A 19,645-nucleotide genomic window follows, 5' to 3' on the forward strand; every position below is an offset into this window, starting at 1 on the left:
TTATCACTCTTAAAAATACAAGTTATTCAAAAACTAACGTAGAAGACTTAAAAACTAGTGGAGAAGACGCGGACGACTTCAATCTAAGTTGTCTAGACGACTAAACTATATGTCGTCTGGTCAACACAGAGGTTATTTTTGCAATTGACTTTGAAATCTGTTATTTCGGACGACTGAAAGTTAAGTCGTCTACTATTGTTTGGTTAAAAAAAACTCCAAAAAAGCTAGACGACTTACATTTCAGTCGTCAGAGGTTAGTTTTGCATTTGACTGGATTATTTCAGAAGTTTGACTTTTTGGACGACTTACATTTCAGTCGTCTAGTGAAAATTAAAATAATAATATTTTTTTAAAAGTAGACGACTTACAGTTAAGTCGTCATAGGTTAGTTTTGCAATTGAAAAAAAAAACTTCAAGATTTAATTATATACAGACGACTTATAATTCAGTCGTCCACGAGACGACTGAAATGTAAGTCGTCCAGGATTTACGAGGTTTGACCAGAATATCGGAAAAAAATCCTGGACGACTTACAATTAAGTCGTCTGGTGGACGACTGAATTATAAGTCGTCTGTGTATAATTAAATCTTGAAGTTTTTTTTTCAATTGCAAAACTAACCTATGACTACTTAATTGTAAGTCGTTTACTTTAAAAAAAATATTATTATTTTAATTTTCGCCAGAAGACTGAAATGTAAGTCGTCTGGGGAAGTCAAACTTCTGAAATTATCCAGTCAAATACAAAACTAACTTATGACGACTGAAATGTAAGTCGTCTAGGTTCTTTGGAATTTTTTTTGAAACCAAACAATAGTAGACGACTTAACTTTCAGTCGTCTCAGGTTACAGATTTCAAAGTCAATTGCAAAAATAACCTCTGCGTTGACCAGACGACTTCCAGGTAAGTCGTCTACAGCCAGACGACTGAAAGGTAAGTCGTCTACAGCCAGACGACTTCCGAACAGATCTGGAAAAAAACTCGATGTCATACCTTAAATTGGTGAGATAAGTTCCTTAGCATACATAAGGCTTCTCCAAGCACACAGAATCACAAACGGAAGTCACCCACCCATAATCGTTAGCTTCTATGACTCTATGAACCATAAAAATTTTAGAATCAAAATCTTGGGTTTTTTTAGCTCATTGTGGAGAGAAAGTGAGAGATATGTTGTGTTTAGTTCACAAGAATGGAAAAAGAAGAATGGTAAATCGATTTTGGGAGCATTAAGAGCTTCAAATTGGTTGTTCATGGTGGTTGTGGTATTGATGACAATGACAATCTTGTAATTACTTGAAGATGATGAGGGTGAGAGAGTAAAAATGTCATTTTCGAAAAAAAAAAAAAAATTGATGGTATTTTCGTAAATTATATGAACTTGTGGGGTGAATAGGGCAAAACCAATTTAAAAAAAAAAAGAGGTTAGTTTTGTGTTTGACTTTAAGTTGTATGTTAATTTTACAAAAATCTCTATAAAAATGTATTATTTTGAAACATTTTTTTTAAAACATGGATCTTTTCAGAATGGATGGAGTACAAAAGATCTTACACCCAAAGAAAAAAAAACAAAGTAAATTTAGGAGTAAAAAGGTAAAAAATGATTTATTTCCATCTAAGAAAAAGAAAAAACAGAGAGCGACGACCTTTAAAACTTCTCCATCTCAAGTTCCCTCTCTCTCTCTCTGGTTATCTCGATTTGTCCTCTTCACTGAAAATTTAGGTTCTTTTAATCTTCTCCGGAGCAATCCGCCTTTCGAGCTTCAAGCCTTTAGGTATGTTAATCTTATGGGTTTCTTGCTTCCCGTCGTATTAGGGTTTATCTTTGCCTATCACTGGAAAATAGCAAATTCTCGTTTCACAATTGTTGTTGTGATGCAAAAAGGTTTTAGCTTTCAATCTGGGCTTCTTAGAGAACGAAACCCTCTGCTCTGCTTAGATTCTATTTGATGATATCTGCTCTCATCTGCTTTGAAGAAAGAAAAAAATCAAAACTTTATTTTAAGATCTCAGCATTGCAATTAAACCAGACATGACTTATGCTTTCTTCTTCTTACTTGCTGAGTTTCTGTTTGCAGGTCCAGAGGCTTGTTTAGCTTATGAAGGATGAAAAATTCTCAGTTCTTGTCTCTTATCTGGTAAGCTGAGTTCTGTCTTCACAGTCTCTATTTTTTTTGTAATGGCAGATCAGGAATTGACATTGCAATGGTTTTGTTTGTTTGTTTGTTTGCAGAATGCTATAAAGTTCCCTTGAGTTTGATCTGGTCTCTGAGATATTTAGCTTATAATGGACTGTAACAAGGAAGAGGCCTCCAGGGCAAAGGCCTTGGCAGAGAATATGATGCTGAGAGGTGACTTCCCCAAGGCTCAGAAGCTTGTGATGAAGGCTCAGAGGCTCTTCTCAGGTCTTGACAGCTTGCCCCAAATGTTAGCCGTGTGTGATGTACATTGCTCCGCCGACCAGAAAATCAACGGTCTTGAGAACTGGTACGGTATTCTTCAAGTTAAGCATTTTTCCGACGATGCTGCGATCAAGAAGCAGTACAGGAAGCTCGCCTTGCTTCTCCATCCTGACAAAAACAAGTTTGCTGGCGCTGAGGCTGCTTTCAAGCTGGTTGGGGAAGCTAACAGGTTGCTTGCTGACAAGGAGAAACGGAGTCAGTATGATATCAAGCGCAGGATCAATTCACAGGTTGCTAGCAGACAGTGGAATGCAAACTCTGGAGCTGCAAAGAGTGGTGGTGACAGTACAGTTAAGAAGGAAACGTTTTGGACGTGTTGTGATTGTGGCTATAAGTATAATTACTTGGGACAGTATGTGAACTCCAAAATGTATTGTTCCCGTTGTCAAAGGTCATTCATGGCCTACGACGTTGGGTTTAATGGAGTGCCGCCTAAACCCAGCACTAGTCAGAAAGAAGTTCAACATCAGGGACCTTGTGGCACTCCTGTGAGTAGAAACGTGGAGTCTACTTGTGTTCAACCAGGAAGTGTAGCAGCTGAAGTTGATAAGAAAGAATCTGCCAAAGAGAAATTCAACGAGAAGAGTGGAGGAGGTGAGAAAAATGCTGAAGTAAGAAAACCCAAAATGGAGGATGGATCGATGAAGAATGATAAACCCAAGGAAGGTGAGGAGAAGGTGGACAATGTAGCTGATCTACCCAAAGCTGATGGTTTGAAGCCACAACCTGAGGTTACAGAACCAGAAAAGGTTGCATCAAGATCTGTCCCTGATGAATCAGTTTCAAGGACTAGTCAGGCAGCCTCAGTGAACAAGGGCAAAAGAAAGAGGAGAGAGATTGGTGAGGAGACGACTGAGGTTAGAACAGATTCAAAGGATAATAGTAGGAGGACATCTCCAAGGAAAAGGCAGCAGGTTTCTAGCGGAGAGAAGGGAAGAAGTGATGGTGCTTTAAGCCCTCACACCAACAGGTCAAGCTCAAAAGTTGGATTAAAATCTGAGCGAACTACCAAAAAACAAAAGTTAGGTGTTGGATCATCCAAACGTCTTGCTTCTGGTGGTTCTTCCGCCCCTTCATGTGTTGTTAATGGAAAGGCTAATAAAAGGGTGGATTCTGGATATCAAGAAAGCTTGTCAACGGAAGACAATAACCACAAGCCTGTTACGCATGATTCACCTGATCCAGACTTTCATAATTTTGAACTGGCAACAAGCTCTTTTGCTGTCAACCAGGTGTGGTCTCTGTATGATCCGACTGATGGTATGCCTAGGTCTTATGCTCGTATTACAAAAGTGACTGAAGCTGAGTTCAAGGTGTGTATTACGTGGCTTGACCCCTTAGAAGATGATAGTGATAACTCTGTTCCCATTGCTTGTGGAGTTTTCCAAGATAGGGAGCCACAGGAAGTAGACGACCGTTTGATATTCTCTTGTCAGATGCTTCATGTACCTGGTGACAGCAACACCGTTATTTATCCAAGAGCAGGAGAAGTTTGGGCAGTTTTCAGAGGCTGGGATAGCAGTTGGAATGGTAGCTCAGGTATTCATAAAGGAATTTATGAATATGACTTTGTTGAAGTTCTGTGTGATTTTAATGATGTGGATGGCGTTGAAGTGGCTTACTTGGGAAAAGTGGAAGGGTTTGTTTCCCTGTTTCGCCGAAATGTGAAGTATGGATTTCTCCAACTTCAGATTCCGCCAAACGAGATGCTAAGGTTTTCTCACAAAGTCCCCTCATTCAAATTGACTGGAAGGGAGAGAGAAGGTGTTCCTCCTGGGTGCTTCGAATTAGACACTGCTGCTTTACCAAAAGACATGTTCGAGGTTGTAAAGCCTAAAGTTGAAGTGCATGCAAAGAAACATCAAAAACTCAATGGCAATCACAGTTCGTCCTCCAAAGCATCTGAAGGAACATGCTTGAATCATGAAATGAACTCAGTGAAGAAGTCCAAGAAGAGTGTCAAAGCAGTGGATGGCTTGAAACTGCGACAATCCCCTCGTGTTCTGAGTGAAACAAACAACCAAGCAACTTCAAGCCCAAGCCAAGAGAAAGATGAGAAGAAGAGTGCTAACGATGATGTGTCCAGCGGACAGCCAGATGTGTTTTGTTTCTCAGATGAGACGATGACTACACCGAAGAAACCTGCAAAGGTCGTCACTGCAGCTGATTCCTCAAGAATCAGGAGAACACACACATCCACAGGGAACTCAAAGAAGCGTGGGAGAAATGGTGAGTCATTGTCTCAGTCCAGAGGTAGTGGTTTGTTGAATGGTACTGAAAAATCCTCAGTTTCAGAGACTCATGGGCCATCCAGTTGCACAACCAGGCTAGCAAACGCTTATAACTTTGAGAACCAGAGATCCAAGGACAAGTTTCAGATTGGTCAGATATGGGCTATTTACAGCAATGATGACAAAGGGATGATGCCAAGAAAGTACGCTCAGGTTAAAAGAATCGACACAAGTCCTGAATTCAAGCTACACGTAGCACCTCTAGAGCTGTGTCGTCCTCCAAATCTCATGACACATCCTCTGTGCTGTGGCACTTTTAAGTTGAAAACAGGTACAGCAGATGTTCTTGTACCTAGCAGCTTCTCACATCTGATTAAAGCTGTGAAGAAAGGTATAAACAGATACGAAGTGTATCCAGGAAAGGGTGAGATATGGGCTTTGTACAAGAACTGGAACACTACAGATTGTGCCGAGACTGAAGAAGAAGAACTTGAGATTGTGGAAGTAGTTGAAACCAACGAGCAGAGCGTACAAGTGGTGCTATTGACTGCTAAAGTGTGTAACAAGCTTCTCTACGGAAGGTGTGTGGAGACAGTGGCTGGGTTTGTAGACATTCCAAAGACGGAAGGGAAAAGATTCTCGCATCAGGTTCCAGCGTTCAGACGTGAGAGAAGTGGAGACTACGAATGGTGGGAGCTTGACTCTAAAGCACTAATTGGTCTTTAACTCAAAAGAAGCTTAAGTCTCTTTCTTTTTGTTAATCTTGTCTAGTTTAGAATGTGATGGTAGAATGTGATGCTAAACTAAAACATGAAGAAAAGACTGAATATATTATAATAAGAGAGAAAGAAATATATTTTCCGGATTCCAAAAATATAGCAACGGTTTAGATACTTGTTAACATCGATTCAATTTTGGATTCGACTTTTTCTGTTTGATTTTGATTCTCGATTTATATGCATATGCCTACTAATCATACTCTAAAGATCACAGATTAAACTCTGGACCCCTTGGAATATTATAATCATGGATTCACTCTAGCATGATGCTAAATTAAAAACCTGAAGAACATACTGAATTATATAATATAATCACGAGAGAAAAATGTTTGATCAAATTGAATAAATCAAGTGAGATTTAATAATTGAGAAAGAGATCAAGATAGGTAACTGAAACAAATAATCAATCAATCATAAATTGGAAACTAAATAATTTATGGTTGGATACTATGGATTTTGACACCGTTGGCTACAATACTATGATCAAGGCAATACTAGAAGCATGTCAAACAGATTGAGAAGGGAGTATTGTTGTATGAGAGAATGATAAGAAGCTATGTGGAAGATGATTGTCAAAGATCTGTATAAATCTGTAGGTAACCAACAATAGTTTCAATAAACCTTTTTTCTCGAAGTTGAGTAGATGTATAAAAGGTTTTGAACTGGGACCTATCTCAACTACATACAGACTAAAGCTATTCAGATTTATGATATGGTTTCAGGAAAGCTTGTCTTGAAGATAATGGGAAAACAATCTCTGAGATGTTCCGGAAGTTTCCTTTATCATACATATTCCGCTTGGCAACGATGGACTCAGCTTTGGCCTCAGATCTTCTCCAAAGTCCCCTCCATTTGCTCATTGCTGGACGTTCCAGCTCGGTGTTGCTCATGCCTGCCTTGAGAGCAGCAGCACTTGCCTTTGCTTCGCTTATCTTCTTCTGCAAACTTGTGTACTCTCTCCATTTGAATTTCTATCATCAAACAAACGAAAACCGCTGATGAAGAGATCACAGAGTGGTGACTATGTGCTAAAGATATGATAATTTTCTATTTACCTCATTAGTTGTTGTGTTGGTTAAGCAAAGATTGAGGTGATAGGCGAAAAAGCCAGCAAGGAGAAGAGAAATAAGGGCGAAAAACACCAATAAAAGTATTTGGGTGTTGTATGTACCAACTAGCCACTGTTTCGAATACAAACCACATGAGCCATTAGATTACTCTGTAAGTAGGCAACAAAAGAGACAAAGATTAAGTTGTTACTTACCTGTAAAACACGTGGAGCTAAGCTGCGGAAAGAGTTCTTTATCCCGTAATAGGCTGTAAAGAGAGAGAGAATCCATATTCAGCAGCTTCAGATATCAAAAGCTTTAAGATACTAGTTGAGGACAAGGGTCTGGTATGATACTTACTGGTTAAAATATGTACAATGCGAAGTTCTTTTACTCGCCCAGCAAGAATAAACCCAATGGCTACAGCACCGTAGAGACAAAGAAGGAAGTGCCTACAAAACACTAAATAACCATTTATATAAACTATTACCAAGTAGTATCCAATAAAGGCTGGTTTTAAGTATTAGAACGAGACCTTACCATAAGAGAAAGGCCATGAAATATTTGGTATTCTTTTCGCCGATACAGTTATTCTGTAACATGAAGCTTGGTATCAATCACACTATCAACAAGTAGAGTTAAAGATAAATTCATTTTAAAGCTTTGGGGCTGTTGTACAAACCATCCACCCACAATGATGATCAAACCGCGCCACACAACGGTTGCAGATGCTGCAGTGCTTGGATCTAGCTGGTCTGAATGAGAAAACAAACTGTCAAGAAGAGACAACATAACTCGAAGCAAGGGAGCCTACAGGGTATTGAATGTACTCACTTTGGTATTTTACACGTTGGACATTCTTTCTCCGAGTAAATGATATCATCATAAGGGTAAGCAGAAACGTACTGCGAAACATTCTTAGCGTTCACAGTCCCTGGATCACAAAAGCTTGTCAGCAGGAAAAGCAAGACGCCAATCATAACAGCCCCAAAGCTCATATACCTACAAAGAAATAAAATTTGAATGAGTCTATGGGTGTTATCATACAAAGTTTTAAAGAAGATAACAAAGAGAAACCATGACTTACTTGTGAACTTCGCCGATGTAGTATCCAGGTATATAGACAAAGGAAGATTTCACAGTTATAAAGTATGTTGATCCAAGAATCACGAGGTATATGATCTGCAATATGTAAAACAACATTTTAAGACACAGTAACAATAACCAATAATGATCCTCAACATGCCCTTCACAGTTAGACTAGTTCAGAACTCAAATCAAAATCAAATCTTTCACCAATAAATTAGATACTTGGATTATTACTCAACTGATCCTAATCCAAAAAAACAATAGCTTTCAATGTGCTCACTAACAAACCAAATCAAAGCAAGAAGTTCAGAAGTACACTAACTTGCAGTAAAGGATTAGGCCGGTCACAGCAGAAACCCTCAACCGACAGAACCGCGTCCGTACCCTTGGAACCAAACACAAACTCAACAAACCTCCTACATGAAAAACAACAACAACACGATCACCAATCCCTATTCACAACACAAAACAGAGTTGCAGTGAAAAGGAGATGTACAGTAAGTAATCCCAAGCGCCGAAAGTGAGGAAGTAGTGAATCCATCCAATGGGAGTGCCTTTGAAGATAGGAGAATGGCCACAGAGGAAGGAGACAACCACCGTTAACGTCACCATACCATGACACACCAAAACCCATTGTACCTCCATCGAATTCGAGAAAACAAGAAATCTCCGATGTGGGTTTTGATCTATTTGCCGATTTGAATCAGAAAGTCGAAATCTTTTTATCCCTCTCCCTAGAGAAATTTTCTCCAATAATCTAGGGATTTGAGTTTTGGGGATAAAGGTTACTTTTTTATTTTGTAGAGAACATTATTGCAACACTTTTTTATGTCTTAATAAAATGTTGTCTGAACCTTTATTAATGTGTATTAAAAAAAACAAAAAAATTCTTTCTTTACATTATGTTTTCTAGATATCAGAAGGGTCAATAGAATCTTCGATGATTTGGACACAAGAGCCAACAGATTCTCCCTTGGACATAGCCTCAGCAAGCTTGGATCGAGCCACCTCATGGCGACGTAGAAGCAGTATAGTGTTGAGTACTGACCACCTCACTTGTGAGTCTGCTTTCTTCTGTGTGAACCCCAAACTCTTCACCAAACCATCTAGCTGTTTCCATCAAATACCATTTTAGCATGTAAACTTCAATGATCAGAAGAGTTGGGTAGGGAGAAAAAATGGGACCTTGCTAATGTCATCAAGACCACCTTCAGCATAACCATAGAGGAGATACTCAGTTGCTACACCGGCAAGTGCAATGCATGAGAATCTGTTCAGCATCTGGTTACAAACTCGTTTTGTTAGAGCGCTGTGGTGTTCAGAAGAGTGTATATAACTAAGCAAAAGCAAAAGAAAAAAACATACTGTGGCTGAGACTTTGCCAGCATTAACCTGTGTGTTTCAGAGTTGAGAAACAAAGTATTAAAAGCTTTGGATTTTTGAATGAGAATGAGAAAGAGAAAGAGAGAGGTTGTGTGTGTACTTCTTCAAGGAACTCAAAGTCTACAAAGGCTGAGCCAGCTTGAATGTTGAGAGAACCTTCTTTCTGTAAAGCTTCAAGACTTGAGAGCGTGTATCCGCGTGGGAGGATACCGACTAAGTAGGCCACCAAGAAATGACCTGCTTCATGCTGGCATTATAGAAGATTCTCAGTTCAATGAAAAGTGATTGATAAGTGGAGTGAAAATGTAGGTCTTAACTTGAACAACTCTGTTATGGTATCTTTGGCTGAACGTATGACCAATTGTATCAAGAACCAAGCTACCGATTCCACCATTAAACGAGACCTATAGATAAGAGGCTTGCATCATTAATGGTCTATGAAGAGACAAAGTGTGTGTGTGAGTTTTGAGTTGAGCGTTACCAAATCCAAAGTCCACAGGAACAAAAGACCAAGAGAGATATAGAAAAGCTGTTGAGAGCTCAAGTCTAAGGCTCTCCATGCAACTACCCCTCCTGAGACACCAGCTATCTGAAGGTTTCTTTCAATGGAACCAAGTGTTGCATCTGTTGGGGAGAGTAGTGAAGCTGCGTTGATGCCATTCAGTTTCAGCTCATCCAATGTGTAGAGTCTCTGAGGCACCTAGAAGCTTAAGAAACTAAATGATGCATTCCAAAGGGACCAAGAGCCATAGAAGGGGGAATCACATTGATATTACATAGTATATATACCTGCCTTGCTGCTCCAAAACAACGAAGCCCACCAGCTTTTCCTTGGAGATCTTTGACAAGTGACAAAGCAGCTCTCTCGTTTCCACTAGACAACTCTGAATCCACTTGCTCCAACGCTTGTCTTCTTCTTGACAACGCTGTTTCAGATGAACCAACAACTATGCATCTGTAACAACCCCTAGGGAAGACTATATACTTTTGCGGGTGTGAACATTGAGCTAGTCCCACACTATGAAACAACATAACCATTCAGCAACAAATCTGTAAAGCTAATACTGATTCAGATGAAGTATTCATCAAATGGGACTCAATGTTAGGGACTTTTTTTTTGGGGGTTATTAGCAGCGGCGAATATGAACCATTGGTTCTGGATAAAACAACTTTGGTTGAGTAACATATCAACCATTGGTTACTGGAACTATTCGGGTGTTCGTAAAGTTTTCAGTTAATTCGTTAATAACTGCTATGCTTGCCCTCCTTTCAGTACACATAAACTAATGACATTTACCAATATATCTATTCTATTAAAACACCTGTTTGACCCATTGATAAAAGTTGGATCCAACAACTATTTTTAACGATACATACCTTTTTAATGTGATAACTACTATGCTTTTTTAATTTTCAAAACTAACCACCACATCATTTTTTTTTTCGAAAATAACCACCACTCCTTAATAGTAGGAAACCTCTATTTATATGCAACTTCCGCTTTTACAAGTTATTTTCTATTTGATCGGGACCATTTAAAATATATTTAATATTCTAACCCACATCATTATAGAAAAATATAAAAAAGATGAAAAGACGATGTGAGTAGATCAAACCCAGGCTATGTAAACATGTGCGTGCTGTGTTCCACTAGGCCACCGATTTTTTTTTTGCAAATTATTGATTATTATTTATTAAGTCTGTGAATTAATCATGCTATTAATAATTAATTAAGTATGTTTAAAGAGGAAGGTATAGCATATATTACTCTATTCAAATTATAGACTACATGTAGGGGCAAGAGTTCGGGTTCGATTCCAACTATTCAGATACTGGTCTTTAGATGAGAGATTAAAACCTATTTGGATATTTATAAATTTTAGTTCGGATTCGGTTTGGATCATTACGGGTTTTCAAATACGGGTACTCATTTCAACTATGTTAAAATATTAAAATCCAAATATACCATATCTATTCTATTAAAACGGTAGTATGACCCATTAATAAAAGTAGTGTCCAACAATTATTTTCATATATCAATTTTATTAAAACATAATTAACACTAACTACGTTGTAAGTTAAATAACTTCCACTATAAACTCCTAAATAATAGGGACCCACTTTTTATATAGCTAAAACTGCCGAGTTACTTTAATTCCATAGCTTTGGTTTCTTATATTATAGTTTTCTATAGCCCACGCCATTTTTAATACAACTAATGCCATATCATTTCATTAAACAAAAAGTACCCAGTAAAAAATATTTCAAACGATGAAGATACCCAATACGATGTGATCTAAAGAAGAGTAAAATATATTTATTTTTATTTTAGCATTTTATTAGAAAGAAAATTAACTGCCATAAATTAAACTAATAAACAATATCCTTAGAATTTTATTAAGCTTACATCAAACATGCAAAAATTTGTGATAACAACTTTTTGCAGGTTATTTTAAAAAGCACTAGATTCTAGCGGGTATATTTTTTGTTTTAGTTTTTTTTTTTTAAATTTAATTTTTAAATTTGTGCTTTTTGTAATAATATTATGTTTAACATTAATTTAACTACCAAAAAATATATTAAATTAAATTAATATAAAATATAATATGATTACAAAAAAATACAATTATAAAATTTAAATTTTTCAAAAAAGATAGAACAAAAATATTTTTACATAATTTAAAGGGCGGGTATATTTGTATTTCAATATTTTTACATAATTTTAATGGGTATCCGTATTTAAACTAAACCCGTAATTATCCAAACTGAATCCGAACTAAAATTTATAGATATCCAAATAGGTTTTAATCTCTCATCTAAAGACTAATATCTGTATAGTCGGAATCGAACCCGAATTCTTACTCTATAATATGATCACAGATAAAACATAAATATGATTACAAAAAAATACATATATGATACAAGAAAAGACACAAGTACATATGAAACTTGATTTATTTAATATATTTACAAAAATAATCTATTCTATTAAATTCATATCATACAAAAATATAATTATACAAACACACAAACATATAAATTATATTAGACAAATATTTTTAAAACAAAAGATATACCCGCCCTCTCGAGGGCGGGTCAATATCTAGTACACTAGTAATTGCTCAAAAAAAAAATACACTAGTAATAATCATATAGTATCACACTGCAAACGTGTAAACACAAAGATATAATTTTATTAAATTAATAAATAAACTGAAAATCTTCACTGTTCAGTGATTACATATTGCAGCATTGCATTATCGATATGCTATTCAATGGATTAATAATCTAAAAAAAATATAAAATCATTTAAAAAATAAAATAATAGTTATGCATCACCATCTGAATAGCGCGTAACTTGTTGTAGACGGTTGCCTCGACGCCGAATACATGTCCTAATTCCACAATACAAGAAAACGATCAAGCTGCCTATACCAAACGTTATACCAAACGCCATGGCACCATATATGCAATTGTTCATATTGTTTCTTCACAAAACAAAAACTTGTTCTTTCTGACTTTATTTTTCTAAGTCAAGATAGAACTAAGCTTGTCTATATATATGGCTAACCTTATTAGAAATAGGAAAAAAAAATAGACATGAAAAATGAATACGTTCTAAAAATTTCAACAAGTGAAATTTTCTAAATCTCTTGGAAGTCTTTGGCAAAAAATTTAAATTATGCATGTGTCATTAAGGAATATTAACAGAAAAACTGGAAATTTTACCCTATTCACAAACGTTTGATGAAATATTTTTAACTGATTTGGTCGAATACGTCGTTTAAAAAAAAATAACTAGGAAAATTTGGAAAATTTGGAAATATATCATTTTAGTTCTCAATTAAAAGTAAAGTATTTGTGTGTAGATGTTTGTAAACTAGTATGCAGTGGATATACATACATAAAGTAAACTAGTTTACAAACATATACCATCTAACAAATTGTTTAGAAGAGCTTTGTTTACTCTTGTCTTATAGATCTTCATGAATCAATACACAAATCTTTAACAAGCAAGCAAGAAGACTAAAGAAAAAGGAAATGAACCAGCATAAACATGAATTAATCAGGATGATTGTTGAATTTGATGATCCAAGTCTCAATTCAAATAAATGCTGTCCAAGACTGCGTAACCAGCAGCAACACCACCTTCATCTGATGAAGAGACCTTTGTGCGCATCAGATAACCACTGTGCTCGTTTATTATAACTCTCTCCTTGTTCCTACACAGTTTCATTTGCTCAAAAGATTATGCCATAGATTCAAGTAGCGATTAAAATATAAAGCAATGCCTAACTCTTTCTTATTTCTAATATGTACCTGAGGTAAGCCCCATAGACTCCAAGTTCTGATATAGCTTGATCTTTATGGTAAACACCGTCTCGCAGCAAGAACACGTTTGACACTTTTGGGAATATCCTCTGCATTAAGATATACGCAGCGTTTTCTTCCTCTCCTTCTCTCTGCAACCTCAGAAGATTCTCCCTCACATCATCTCCATATATGTTGTTACCTCCCCCTTCTCTCTGAGGCTTCATAACAAACAACTCAGGTTTCTCAATAGCTTTCTTGATGATTTCTGGATCGTCCAAGCTCCATAGCCCAGCAAAGCATTTCCTAAGCTTAGCTATGTCATCTTTGTTGTCCATAAACCTCTCGAGAACACCTGGTTTAGCAAGTTCTTGCTGGATCTTCTTGGTGCCAGCTAAGTGATAAGCTATAGAAGGGCACTTGACAGCTGAGGACTGCTCTATAAGCAACCTAGCATTCCACTCCTTCAAAAAAAATCACAATATCAATTCAGAACTTCCTTAACAATAAGGTCAAGCGACAAGATAGTTCACTTACTGATTCAGACGGATAATCTCTGGGAGTATAGCCTGATCTATAGTAAACCACAGAGACAGCTTGGCCGCCACTGCCAACAACAAAAAGACTATGTAAACATAGTTTTCTCAAGAATCAATGCTTTTGAAAACAGACAAACTACTTACACAGTAAGGGTTCCATCCTCATGTACACGCCCTTCAGTTTCAACTTCTGCTAAACTCTTCCTGATGGTTACAATATTGTGCGTGTTTTGAAGTTAAGGAAGAACTACTAACAACACAGTTTTTGACGGTACAAACATAAGTATAAAAAAGTCTTAAGTTGATTAAAAAGAGGATATTTTTCTCTTAAGACACTGCTTAGCCAATGTTGATCGTACATGTTGCGTTCATCCGGCTGCACAACGACCATAACTACCGCTCTGAAGCAAAGAAAGATTAAATCTTTAAACATAAAAACCATTGGAAACAAAGCAGTTCATTCTTGGTTCTTTGGTTAAGGGTCTAACCTTGGGTTATTGTACTCCAACCAAGCTTTAGCCATTGCGTCAGCGAACTGACTCGTGGATCCATTTCTAGGTACACGTTTAGAGTCTAGCCCAAGATGATCCCCATGAGATCTAAGCAATGACCTGCAAACAAAGGTAAGAAGTAAAAAAATGTAACCTTTTACCTAACTTGATGCAATCAGAAGATGTGGACATACTGGTGTAGCTCGGTAACAAGACGACCAAAGCCTGGAAAGGAACACGAGATAGTGTTCATCTCTATCTGAAGAAGTGACTTAGTTTCCTCGTCAAGCATATAATCAGACCGGTGCAAACCCAAACGAATCTCCTCTCTCTTGTTGCTCTCTAGCATCTTGGAGTGTATCTCAAGAAGTCTAGATGTAAAGACATCAGCTTTTCTCGTTCTACACCAACATAAAGAGAAATCAATCAAGATTCAAAAAGGCATGGTCTTGTACTTTTAAATGCAAATGCTAAAACCTGGAGAGACTATCTTGTATGAACTTGCCATCCAAGCTGATACGATCAACCAACTCGTTGAAGATGGGAGCAACTTCGCAAGCTTGGTTCCAGTAACTTTCAGGGAATGGAGTCGGTAGCAATGCAATGGGGGCGTGCATCATCCCAACCCCTGGAACTGTTCCTGATCTCTGTAAATCAAAACACAATGATCAATCAATCAATCAATCAGGTACAAACGAGATTCAAAGATTTTGACTTTTGCCTCAAACGTTGAACCCAACATCAAAAGACAGGAACTTTACCTGATGAGTTTTGTCACCGACAACAAGGCCGTGAAGGGAAGACCAGACGAGAGCATCGTAGACCAGTTTCTGAACAAACCCATCGTCGAACTTTCCGAAATCGAGAATGGGTTTCGGCGATTCCATCGTTAGTGAGCTCAGACACCTTAAAGGTGGAGGCTTTCTCAGATTTAAATGGAAAATGAAGCTTTGTGGATTGAGTTTAAGGGAAGAAGACAAAGTAGTAGTGGCAATGAAAGTGGAGGAGGAAGAATAAGACAGGGAAGAGCAGCCACCGACCATTTGCAACCGTAAGCTTTTTGGAAGATGAGATCACATCTCCGTCAAACTAAGCTCACTTATGACTTTTTCCTCTTTTTCTATTATTCCTCGAGGAATAATATATTCTTTTTAATAATATCAATTTGAGAACAAAATCTTTGACTAATTGGTTTTAATTTTTTTATAAAGTATTTCCTTCATTTTAAAAATGGTCCATATTTTTAAAAAGTTTCAAAATGTATATATACATTTTTATTAGCTGGTGAGACATTGTGAATTTTGAAAATATTAATTGTGTTTACTAAATTTTAATTGAATAAAAGTTATAAAATAGTTAATCATAAAAGATAATTTATTTTTCTTACTACGTATGAAAATTTTAATTATACATTTTTTTGAAACTTGAATATTTTATAAGATTATTTTTATGTGTATTAAAAGTATTTTATATAGTGTTAGTATAATAAATGAAAATGTTGACCCAAAAAATAATATAATAAAATTTGTCGCGTTAAGATGCCTTTTCAACACTGTCCATTTTATTTTAAATAAATAATAATCTCACAGAAAATTCTCTTCTCCAACCACATCTACTAAAGAACCATTGTTTGGGCAACATTTAAAACATCTTCTTTTTTTCATGAAGTGGTTAGGTAGGTAAGACTGGTCAGTAGTTAGTTGAAATTTGTCTTCTTATCTATAGGATTCTTAGCTGTATACAAATTGAACTTGGGGATATACATTAAGCAATGATGCAAGGAAAAAAAAAAGTGCATGGGGACACTTTGGATAAAAGAAAATCTGTCTTTTTGTTTTCCTCCACATCACAACACAACACAACTCTTATCTTTTAAAAGGTCCCACTACTTAAAGACAGTATGTTACACTTGTTGCCTGATCAAATGTAGTAGAAGAGATCAAATGTAAGCAATAGAAACAACACAACCTTTCTCTGTTAATGGAACTACAAAAACAAAACAGAAAACTGGTTTGTTTCTTTCTGATATCTTTGTACTTACTAATCATTTGCCTAACAACTCTAGGGCCTAATCAGATAACATTCAGGCTTACATTGCAAGAGAAAAATAGAAGAAAGCCAATTTGTATAGAGATTACTGACTAGCAAACAAAAAATCAGAGGGCAGGTTGGATTTTATCCTTTGTTGGAAGTTCAATCCAGCCAGAGTCGTCAGCAAGCTCCTGTATGGAATAGAGACTTCTCAAAGACTCAGATGTCACGTACAAGCACCTGCAGAAAGCAACAAACTTTAAGATTACCACTAAGTTGAATCAATTTTTTAAATGTAATACCAATTAGTTATAGCCTAGAAACAATCATAGATTCCTACTAATGCCCCTATTGCAAAGTGAAGAGAAAGAAAAGAATCAAAGTATGCTTTACCTCTTTTTTCTTGTCTACGGCTACTACACTGCCTTTAGAATCATATGCTTCAAATTTCTGAAGACAGAATCAATCTCCAGAACTCAGCACAGCTTCAAATGCAATAGAAACAAACTGATGAATTAAAAGTAACACTGACCTGCTTTGTCAGAAACTCAAGTGTCAGCTGTATGAAAGCTTTATTGAGGTCCGTCCTGTATCTAAGGAGTTGTCAAAAAGAATGAAAAAAAAAAGAAAACAATGGTTAGCTTGTTGCTTCAGATTCAACAACTGTATTGTATAAACACTTACCAATCTAGCTTGTAAAGTCTTGATTTTGATCACCGCCTCAACCATTTTCCCGTAAACAGTACCCCACATGGCTTCTCTTTGTCTAATTTCGTTCTTCAATGCTTGCCTACATTGAAAAAGAAACCAAACATTGAACAATACTTGACCACAGTCTCTTATAATACTAAAAACTGATGATCATTTCGTTGGAAAGCTTACTGAAAACAACATCCTTTCAGTTAAGTTTTTCATTATTGTCTTCTGGTCACCATTGGCCATCATAATGTTAGTCTGATGAAAACCATGCGTAGTTAATTCAAGGTAATTTGCAAAAAAAAAAAAATCACTATAAGAATCACAACCAACAGTACAAGTACATACCTCTTTGTATAACTTTAGTGCTTCAATGTAGAACTTATTCTTTGAGTAACCAGTCTTTGTTAACTTTGCGATAGCGTAAGCACTTCTTAGCTGAAATTTAGAGTTTTGACATGTTATTTGTATATGTTCATATATCTCTCGGTCTAGACAATGCATGAAGATGTTTCAACCTCCCGTATAAAATCCTCTTTTGTTGTTTTCCAACCGCTCCTTTTGAAACATCTACAATTCAAAAGAAAGTGGTAGTACAAACTCAACTCTAGAAGAGAAACTATGCTCTGCCTTCCAATGTCTAAATACTAGATTATACTAAAACACTTCCTAAAGTGATTACCACTGAAAAAAATGCAGAAATGAGTCTGGTGATTACCGTTGTAGTCTGAAGCAAATGTGTTTTGTAGCTCTCATATAAGCGTGAATAAACGCTTAATCCATGAGTGTCAGGAACTGAAACATGCCAATTACATTACTCAAAAGCACACTACATTAGAGTCAAATCAATGGAGAAAGGATTCACAGAAGGTGACAAAGCGAAGAATGATAGCCCTCCTCCAAGTTGGAGGCTCCAACACCCTAATCTCAACTCATCTCCACTCTGAATCCAAGAGAACTCATTTCCACTTCGAAAACTAGAAAACAAACGATGAAACCTGATCAAAGTTGATTCCTTTTAGCTCAATCCAAAGAGGAATAAGCTTAAAAATTGAATCTTTTTGCGTCAAAGCGAGGCAAATGGAACCATAAAGCTTCCTAAATCGCAATCAAAGGGAAGACCAATCTCACGGAAAGGAAGAAGATTCTGTTTGAAGCCTCCTCACGAGCGCCATTCTCGAGAAAAAAAAGAAACTAGCTTTCATTGATCTCAAACTCCATCGGAGGATCGTTGTCTGTTCGTCGACTTCGGTCGGGAGGGTTTAAGGCGGATTGGGTTCGCTGTTTCGCGGAGCACCGTATCTCAATGTGCTCTTCTGTTTCTGTAAACGTGAGGGAGAACGTGTGTCAATGGGTTCTTTTTTTTTTTTTTAATTTCTTACACTAATTTATACTCTCACATAAATAACACATAGAGAACGTGTGTCAATGGGTTCAAGATTTAATAAGCGCTGTCATAAACAGATCAGCACTACCATAAACAAATATTCCCTCCGTTTTTTAATATAAGTCGTTTTAGAGAAATTTTTTTGTTCCAAATTATGTCGTTTTCGGTTTTCTATGTAAAATTTATTAATAATTAATGTTGTATGACCAATGGTAATATATTTTCTATTTTTCTATTGGTTAAATTGTGGTTAGGTAAATAATTAATGATGTTTTTGTTTAAAAAATATAAAAAATTAATGATTTTCTTAATCTACGTGCATAACTATAAAACGATTTATATAAAAAAACGGAGGGAGTATAAATTAGTGAAAGCAGCGAAAGTAACAAAGATTAAAAGCATTCATCTAATAAGAGCAACTCATTATATATAAGCTAGCGAAAAATGCAGAATTCTAACCATTCATCTAATGAGAGCAACTAGGGGTGGGCGTTCGGGTACCCGTTCGGGTTCGGATCGGGTATTTCGGATTTTCGGGTATTTCGGTATAGAGGTGTAGAACCCGTTCGGGTATTTCTGTACTTCGGGTCGGGTTCGGGTATTTTAAGTTCGGTTTCGGTTATTTCGGATCGGGTTCGGATATTTAGATTTTGAAGAAAAAAAAATGAAAATTTTCATTTCTCAAATTTCTTGTATTTAAATATATAACTTTTCACTTAACTATTTTTTATTTTTAATAGATTGCATGGTTAATATATTTGGACATAACATTTTCAAACTAAAAAGACATTAATTTGGTTATTGTTTTTAAATTTTGGATGTAACTTTTTGTTAATTGCTGAAATAAGAAGTTTGACATGCATTTTAAGCGAATAGCAAATCATCTTCTACGTAATTGTATGTATATCATATGAATTTAAAGTATGTGTAGTATCAATATAAATATTTTATATAAAATGAAAGATGTAAACTATAAATATAAGATTAATTATCATATGTTCGGTTATTTTCGGATATCCATTCGGGTTCGGATATTACCCGTTCGGGTTCGGATATCCAATCTCTCCTAATTCAATACCCGTTCGGATATTTTGCTACTTCGGTTCGGATTTCGGTTCGGGTTTTTCGGATTGGGTTCGGGTGCCACTTCGGATTTCGGGTAAAATGCCCACCCCTAAGAGCAACCATATTTATGATTAAA

General features: G+C 36.3%; 4 protein-coding genes and 1 long non-coding RNA gene across 6 annotated transcripts; 1 reads left to right on the plus strand and 4 right to left on the minus strand.

Annotated features, from left to right (window-relative positions):
- Window positions 1-1,526: 1,526 nt before the first annotated feature.
- LOC125577706 lies at window positions 1,527-5,554 on the plus strand. Its single transcript, XM_048739364.1, has 3 exons — window positions 1,527-1,771; window positions 2,075-2,134; window positions 2,230-5,554. Exon 3 carries the CDS (start codon window positions 2,284-2,286, stop codon window positions 5,413-5,415), a length of 3,132 nt encoding a protein of 1,043 aa, XP_048595321.1. The 5' UTR covers window positions 1,527-1,771; window positions 2,075-2,134; window positions 2,230-2,283; the 3' UTR covers window positions 5,416-5,554.
- Window positions 5,555-6,034: 480 nt separating this feature from the next.
- LOC111200877 (probable protein S-acyltransferase 17) lies at window positions 6,035-8,431 on the minus strand. Its single transcript, XM_022692314.2, has 10 exons — window positions 8,103-8,431; window positions 7,929-8,022; window positions 7,605-7,699; window positions 7,352-7,519; window positions 7,200-7,272; window positions 7,058-7,110; window positions 6,878-6,969; window positions 6,733-6,785; window positions 6,524-6,649; window positions 6,035-6,439 (listed from the first exon to the last, which is right to left on the minus strand). Exons 1-10 carry the CDS (start codon window positions 8,249-8,251, stop codon window positions 6,164-6,166), a joined length of 1,179 nt encoding a protein of 392 aa, XP_022548035.2. The 5' UTR covers window positions 8,252-8,431; the 3' UTR covers window positions 6,035-6,163.
- Window positions 8,432-8,448: 17 nt separating this feature from the next.
- Window positions 8,449-10,201, minus strand: LOC111200878. Of its 2 annotated transcripts, XM_022692315.2 has the most exons (7): window positions 9,779-10,201; window positions 9,471-9,689; window positions 9,307-9,393; window positions 9,090-9,236; window positions 8,972-8,998; window positions 8,792-8,887; window positions 8,449-8,716 (listed from the first exon to the last, which is right to left on the minus strand). In XM_022692315.2, the coding sequence occupies exons 1-7, from the start codon at window positions 10,025-10,027 to the stop codon at window positions 8,516-8,518; spliced, it is 1,026 nt and encodes a 341-aa protein (XP_022548036.2). In that variant the 5' UTR covers window positions 10,028-10,201; the 3' UTR covers window positions 8,449-8,515. The 2 variants fall into 2 exon arrangements, with proteins under 2 accessions (XP_022548036.2, XP_022548037.2); XM_022692316.2 differs by lacking the exon at window positions 8,972-8,998 and having other exon boundaries at window positions 9,779-10,152.
- A 2,732-nt stretch (window positions 10,202-12,933) lies between these two features.
- On the minus strand, window positions 12,934-15,470 carry LOC111200879 (glutathione synthetase, chloroplastic). The gene is made up of 9 exons (XM_022692318.2): window positions 15,092-15,470; window positions 14,808-14,977; window positions 14,525-14,731; window positions 14,328-14,450; window positions 14,160-14,240; window positions 13,984-14,064; window positions 13,838-13,907; window positions 13,310-13,764; window positions 12,934-13,212 (listed from the first exon to the last, which is right to left on the minus strand). Exons 1-9 carry the CDS (start codon window positions 15,371-15,373, stop codon window positions 13,089-13,091), a joined length of 1,593 nt encoding a protein of 530 aa, XP_022548039.2. The 5' UTR covers window positions 15,374-15,470; the 3' UTR covers window positions 12,934-13,088.
- Window positions 15,471-16,381: 911 nt separating this feature from the next.
- LOC111200450 lies at window positions 16,382-18,480 on the minus strand. The gene is made up of 9 exons (XR_007316100.1): window positions 18,189-18,480; window positions 17,776-18,034; window positions 17,576-17,627; window positions 17,406-17,495; window positions 17,244-17,315; window positions 17,046-17,151; window positions 16,894-16,954; window positions 16,755-16,811; window positions 16,382-16,601 (listed from the first exon to the last, which is right to left on the minus strand). It is a non-coding gene; the product is annotated as an uncharacterized LOC111200450 (long non-coding RNA).
- Window positions 18,481-19,645: the final 1,165 nt, after the last annotated feature.

This window comes from Brassica napus, chromosome A9, assembly GCF_020379485.1.
Source record: "Brassica napus cultivar Da-Ae chromosome A9, Da-Ae, whole genome shotgun sequence".
Taxonomy (NCBI): domain Eukaryota; kingdom Viridiplantae; phylum Streptophyta; class Magnoliopsida; order Brassicales; family Brassicaceae; genus Brassica; species Brassica napus.